Genomic DNA, 7132 nt, shown 5'->3' on the forward strand with positions numbered 1-7132 from the left:
CTGGATGTGTCGTTTGTTCAGAAGATAAATTAACTAACTTACTATACGCTACAGCACTTCTGAGATGTGTTTGTACTTGCTGTACCTTTGTCAAAACTTCACAATTTGAGCTAAACTCACATATGCTGGATATCTGTTTTGGGTCCAGCTGTTCCAGCCGACTTCAGGCACAAAAGCCTCTGACTTCTTGGAAGGCAACTAAAGAAAAATTGTTACCCCACTCATATTAAGATGGGCAACTTATCAGATAAAAGCTTCAAGGGTTGTTTTAGTTGGTATTGGAAAGCTTCTGTTGCTTGTATAGATTGCCTAAAAGTAATAAGCCCCTCAGAAAACTGTTTCATATATGTGGATTGTTTATTGTTTTGGCAACTACCTTTCTGAAAAATTCCTTCTGTGGTTGGCATGTCACAACCTGCAGGGAGGCATGACTTTCCTTGCAGTTGCTGCTGAAAGCAGTTTTGGGAAGTGCTGTAATGCAGCAGCATGACACCACCTTATGAGGACTGCTGAAGAAGCCATGGCTGCCAACCCTACTACAAGCTTTCCAAAACCTGTTACGGATTGCTAACCCTTATGATAGCTTATGGAAGATTCACAGTATGATTGTTACTTCACTAGCCTGTTCAACCACCTTAATTTGTTTCATTTTCTAGTTGTTTTTGTCTTTAGATTCCAGAGAAGACAGCTGCTGGTTAGCTAACGTAAGAAGGCCTGACCTTGAGACTTGCTTTCTAAGTGGCTGGTATTCATTTAAATAGAGAATCCGTCCTTCCCACGCCAGACTGGCCCTGGCTGCACTTAAAGCTGGAACACCTCTCTCAAGATGCCTAGTTAGAGGAGATTAGGTTCTACACTAGAATAAGAAAAACAAATACTCACTGATCAATTGTAGATTAAGAGGAATTTGAATCTGGGACAGGCTGTGGGATCAAAAGCTGAATCTTTCAGGAATAAAAGTTTATAAGCATCACTTAAATCAAAATGCACCCATAGGTTTAAGTTGATATCTCAGTAAATGTTCATCTCAAATTACTGAAGATAATGCATTTATTTTATGTTTTGTAAATTAAGGTGGCTTGCTTCTTAAAACAGAATTTACTTAAAACACTGTATTGCTGTGAGTGTCAGCAGGTACATCAGGCAATAGTCAGTGCCAAGAAAAAAAATCATTTGACAAATAGACATGAATGACCACAGCTTGACTCAACAGAGCGGAGGTCCTCCCAGTTCCAAAGATTAGAGAAATGTAGTTTAAAAGTTTACCAGCTATTGTTTAGCACATACATTACTTAGCATGAATTTAAACAAATAACGAGTAATGAGGAACCATTAAATTTAATGCTTCATAATGAATCGGGACCTAAGCAAGATAAACTGATGGGTTTTTTCTGCAAACATAATCTAAGGAAAAGAAGTGGGCTTATGACATATATTATACATGATCTGCACAATATATATTTCTGAATTTCAGCTTTTTTTATTTAAGAAGTTTCTTCTTTACAACTGAAAATATTAAAAAAACGTAACCGACAGCTTTCTTTTCTTTTTAAGGGTGGACACTTAGCTAAATGAAGCAAGACAATTTAGCACTATTATACACAGTATAGATGTAAAGTATATGGCAAGAAACAGCCTCAGTGCAGAAACCAGAATGAAAGGGCAAAAGTGAGTAGTCCCGTTATCATGTTTCTTAGACCAATGCAACAATAAAAGGGCTGTCACTTAGAAAGTAACACAAAGGTGAAGTTATACAATGGAAAACGTTTACCTGAGATGGGGAGATGCTGGCACAAAATGAATTTAGTCAAAAGACCCCAGTTAAAGACCAACAGGCCCTTAAACATAATGCAGAAGTCACTGCACAACACAACTTTAAAAACTTCTTTGTTCTTAATAACAAAATAATCAAATACAGCAAATCCAAACTTCACATGAATATACAGTGACAACTGTTAAGAACAGCCTTCCAGTTAAGGGTTCAGGATAGAGCTCATTCTAGGGAAGATAACATTACAGGCAATGAAACAGATTTTGCAGGAGTGTAGCATGTACTTCAGGTAGTTACTTCTGATATCCTGGATTTAGCTGTCATTGAAAAGCACTGCATTTTTGCACACGCCTGTCAAATCTGTGAAACATAAACAATAAAAATTTAGATAGCATATAGTATTAGAATTTAACAGAGAGAGCCCCTCCTCTCCCTGCAGAATGGCTGTTGATATTCTATGTTACTGCTTAATCAGAATGAACTGAGACAACCCGGAACTCTTAATCAAAAAGCAGCACAGTGAACATCAGTAATAGTATAAGTACCAGCTGCCCACCTAAAGCCTCTGAGGTGCCTTGCTGTGAGTTTTGTCCCCTCTGCTCCAAGCCCATTACAAGAGCTATTTTACAAATAAAACAATTAAGACTATGAAATACAGGGCATACTGGCATCAGCAGCAACGGGGAGTGCAATCTGCCAATCATACATGGAAGCAGAAGTAAGGGAACAGCAAATTGCATCACTGAAATTAAGTTGATCAAGTAAATAAAATCCTTTCTAGACTACTACAGACAACTACTAAACTTTATGGAAGGTTTAAAATATCAGCCCTTTAGGCAGAAAAAGAGAGAGGAAGAGACCCTTAATCTTCCAACTAACAAGAATAAGGTATAAAGATATAAAGGGGTAAGCAGCGTTCTTTCTTTTCCATCAAATTATTTTCTAGATGTTTGGAAAGAAGCAGAACCCATTCAAAACAGAGAGATCCCAATGAGTACCCGTTAGGTATTTTTTATGAAACACCTTGACTGGCCAAGGGAAGGCATCAGGCAGATCATCACAACTTCAGCAGAGCAGCGTTTCCCACGATTGAGCAGAAGTGAAGGAGAAGAAAATACTGTTCCTTGGCTTCACAGCTTCAGCCCCAGAAAGAAAGGCTCAAATCTGTTAAAGGCAGTTGCTCACAGCCGAAGCTTTGTGGAGCTGCCAGAACTTGACTCAGTCCTGTGCAGCCATGGGGCTGCACTTCCAGAGGACTTGGCAGGCACGTGGATTGCCCTTGAATTTGAAATCCAAAACCTTGTGCTCCAGCCAGCATTGTGCCATCCAGATTAATGCATTAAGCACACTGGGCAGCTTCTATGACATGCTAGCTTGCCCCATTTGCAGGCCACACACACAAGCAAATCTAAAAGAACTCATCAGGAGGCCATTTAGCAGTGCCTCACATACCAGATGCAGCTAATGAGCCACTTGACCAACAGCTAGATGCCATTAACAATCTATATGAAAAGGTAGGACAAGAACTTCAGATCTCTGTGAGAACATTCAATTTATAATAGCACCTCTTAAGTCTTATCTTGTTAGTATGTTTTGTATAGTTCCAGAAACCTGATTTTAGTATTTCAGAGGCTGTTCTCCCCCTCCCCCCGAAGTCATTAGAGAGAATCAAAGTCACAGTTATACTGTCTCAGAGACTGATGGGCTGCATGGGCGAGCTATTAATTTTTCCAAGCATAACTTCAGTATGTCAGATTTTCAGGTGTTCCCCTTAGATTGAAGGGATGCACTTAAGCATCGGTTCTTTCTAGACACAGATAAAGTGACAGATCAACACTCAAACCTGTTCTGGTACATTGTTTCATCGTAATGAACAAACTCAGCAGAGATGCAGAAAAAACTCCAGTGGTTCTTGAAAGCAGCATATTATTAGTTGACCCTGACTATTGCATATCCTGGCAGTAGGCCAACTGCATCTGATGCAGAGCTTTGCCTTTCTGCCACATTCTTTTGTTCCAGTTCCTCCAGCTTCTTCATCAGCAATTCTATGCGAACGTGGACCTCCACAAGCTTTTCCTTCAGCTAGAAAAAGAGAGAAATAAGAGTATTATAACTAGAGAAAAATGTCCTAACACTGGCTCTTTGAGTGATGTGCACCCCACTTCCAGTGGCTAAAGAGCAGCTGACTTTCAAGATGGAAAATTATACTGGGCTTTAATCTCTATGCGTGTACCTAGTACAGGCAAAACTGGCACCCAAAACAGAGGCCTGCGTTACAAAGAGGAGGTAGGTGAATGTGTGCCAGCATAACCCTTTTCAGAGATGTATGGAAATAATCTGCTTAAGGAGACAGTTGCTGGAGCCTTACTACGATCAATCCAATCTTTCCTAGTTAACTCATTACAAGTTTTCACACAGCCAGAGACCTTCTTTGACAATATCTGGACAGACTGTTTAATCATTAGCTTAGGAATACACATGGACAGTCCCTCAAAAATGTCATTTCCAGAGTCTGGGGTTTAAGTTAACACGTCTAAAGCACAAGAGTAAAATCCTGCTGACATTATGTCTCAAAAAGCAAAGACCACATTCTTGCACTCGTTCTAGTCAATAAGGAAACTCTCCACAGTCACATAATTTGTGTTTGCAATGAAGTGCTACCATTTTTTTACTTCAGAAAAACATGTCTCAACTTTAGAAGTCTTGCCTGGATAAGATTTTTGCATTTTAGCCTCACTTTACCTATAAAAACACTCTGATCTTATGGTAAAACACTGGAAGATGACTTTAAGGAAGACAAAACTTAAGAAACGTCACGGGCCCATTTCCATGCTTAGAACAGAAACTAAAAAAAGAAAAAAAGTAAGGAACAAGTAAGCACATAAATACTGGATACACTGGCTGTCTCCTACACACAGTAACTTTATGAGCTATACGACAGACAATTTACTAAGTTAACAACTAAGTCACAGAAAAGAACATCCAATTTAAACACCAAAAAAGCAGGGAGGTTCTAGTGTTGTCTCTGAAACTACAAGTAAATATTGCCATGCTGTTTTAAGCTTACATAGCAATTTGTTAATTTGAAAGGGATTCTAGCACAGTTGTATTTATGGCTATTTTTTAAATTCTTCAACGGTGACATTAATTCTAGGGACAACACAAGTAGTAATACTTAGGCAAAGTCTGTCTAAGCGATTCTTGTTTTTTTTCTTTTCAAAGTGTGGATATAAAAGGATAACGGACTTTTGCCAGAAAATTAGCTAGAACTGGATATGTTTTGCAGATAAGTGGTTCTAGAAAATGTTTTGCATGTCTCACGCATTTAAGTCAGTCACTGTATTTATTATAAGTCAGTATTTTCTCCATCTTATGCACCTAAAAAAAAAGTAATTGTATCAATATTTTTGGACTAACATCCAAAAGTATCAGCATTTTAAAAATATTTTCCATACAAATTAATGTAGAAACCTTACTTCCCGCAGTTGTTCCTTTAAGGTCACAGCAGGAAAATTCACCTTAGAAGCTTCTATTATCATTTGGTTTTTTAAGACATAACTAGAAAACAAAAGGAGAAAGGGAAAAAAACCCAAGAAAAACAGTTAAAAACCCCATGGTTGCATTCATTGTTTAAACAGATTATTTAAGATTTTAAAGCAGATACAAAGTTGTTGCCAGAAGTAGTCAATACATTATGAAAATATTAAAAACATAACAATAGTTTTACTTTGAAATCATAAGATCCTCTCACCACCAGCTATAAGTAATTTACAGTTTCTATAGTCAAGTCCTCAATCTATCACAGAACCACTTTGACACCTAACATTAGCTAAGCGAATCTGGAACTGAAGGAGATTTCAGTATTGCAAACAACTGAATTTAAACCTTGACATTACATGAGGACACCGAAAAAGTGCAAGGCAAATCAAATGGGGTCACGGCAACACAAACAATTTAAACATAGAGGATATTAAAATCCCACACCAATGCGCCCAGTCAAAAGTAAAGCTGCTTTTGTTAGCTGTAGGTTAGTTGTACACCCTGTTGTAATAACTTACAAATTCCCATGAAGCCACTGACCATAAGAATACAGTATACTCACCAGAGGATGCTGTCCTTGAAGAAACAGAAGAAGCCTCGGAGATACGCCAGGTCACTGGAGGCAGAATAAAGAATGAAGCCCACGATCAAGCCACACGACCGACAGGATAATGCATTGTAAGCACTAAAAGGAGAAAGGGAAAAGTATTATTAAACAGAAGCTTCTGAAACCATAGATACTGCATACTTGTCAGAGGACATCAAATCTTCAGTTCTATCAGGACAGCAAAACAAGACATAATAATGCTTTCTCCTTAAAGAAACAATACATACAAAGAGAACGTGAACATAAAGAGTTGAGCATGTTGTCCAAGAAATAATCTCTGTAATAAGTGAAGTTGCAATTAAGGAAGAAAATACACATCTTATTATCACAGAGTGGCTTAGGCTATACTACTCGAACATGATTTAACTGGTGAAACAATGCCTGTACCAGGCCAAAGATGTGAAATTTCCTCCTGATGAAACAGATTATTGCCTCATGCAGAGAGAGGGGAAAAAAAAGGCAAATAAAAACCCAACCAAGTCTTATATTTAAAAAGTTCCCAGCCCTTATAGTTTGTAAAATAGCCTTTGAATATCATTTAAACAAACTACTGTTCTGTAAGTCCTCAGGTGATATTTACATCCTTCCCATCAGACTAACCCGAGTTACCAAACCTGTTGCTAACTGTATGCTTGTGAATAGAGCAGCAGAAGTTACTAATTTTCAATATTAAAAAAAAAAAAATCCCAAAACCCCAAACAGAGATGCTTTAATTTAGGTAACAGACCTTTTAGGGAAGGAGCAGAAGAAAGAGACCTAAAGGCTAGGCTGCCTTTTACTGCATCGCTCAAATGTTCCTCTCCACCAACAAAGGTTAGAGCAGCCTAACTTTTGATTTTGACAAAAATGAAAGCTACATACCTACAAAAGGTTTCTCCATCCGAAATGATGAAGCACGAGTACAAAAAGCACTTCGGAGTTTACCAAGCCCCTAAGAAACCCCAGCGCACAAGTCAGAGGGGCTCCTGGCTCCCAGCTTTGCAGAAGCCTCTTTTTGCCCACGCAATTTACCGTGGCGACTGTTCCCGGCAGGCCCGATGCCAAAAGCAAGGACTAGGTGAGCTACGCACCAACCCAGCAGGGCTCCCTCGAGGCCGATCATGAGCGAATCCTCCCAGGCCACATCGTTTGTGACTTCTGAGGAGGAAGAGAGACCCGCTGAACACCAGACCCCCCGGACCAGCCCCACCCCGGGCGTCCCCGACGGGCCCGAG

General features: G+C 39.1%; 1 protein-coding gene across 1 annotated transcript in view; it reads right to left on the reverse strand.

The window, feature by feature from the left end:
- Positions 1–3714: 3714 nt before the first annotated feature.
- OIP5 (Opa interacting protein 5) overlaps positions 3715–7132 on the reverse strand; it is a 4014-nt gene continuing 596 nt past the window's right edge. Inside the window, 5 exon segments of the mRNA XM_009277605.1 lie at positions 3715–3765; positions 3767–3853; positions 5248–5329; positions 5874–5996; positions 6989–7055. Coding sequence (XP_009275880.1) covers positions 3715–3765; positions 3767–3853; positions 5248–5329; positions 5874–5996; positions 6989–7055 — 410 coding nt within the window.

The sequence above is a fragment of the Aptenodytes forsteri genome, unplaced genomic scaffold (assembly GCF_000699145.1).
Source record: "Aptenodytes forsteri isolate BGI_AS27 unplaced genomic scaffold, ASM69914v1 Scaffold146, whole genome shotgun sequence".
In the NCBI taxonomy this organism is placed as follows: domain Eukaryota; kingdom Metazoa; phylum Chordata; class Aves; order Sphenisciformes; family Spheniscidae; genus Aptenodytes; species Aptenodytes forsteri.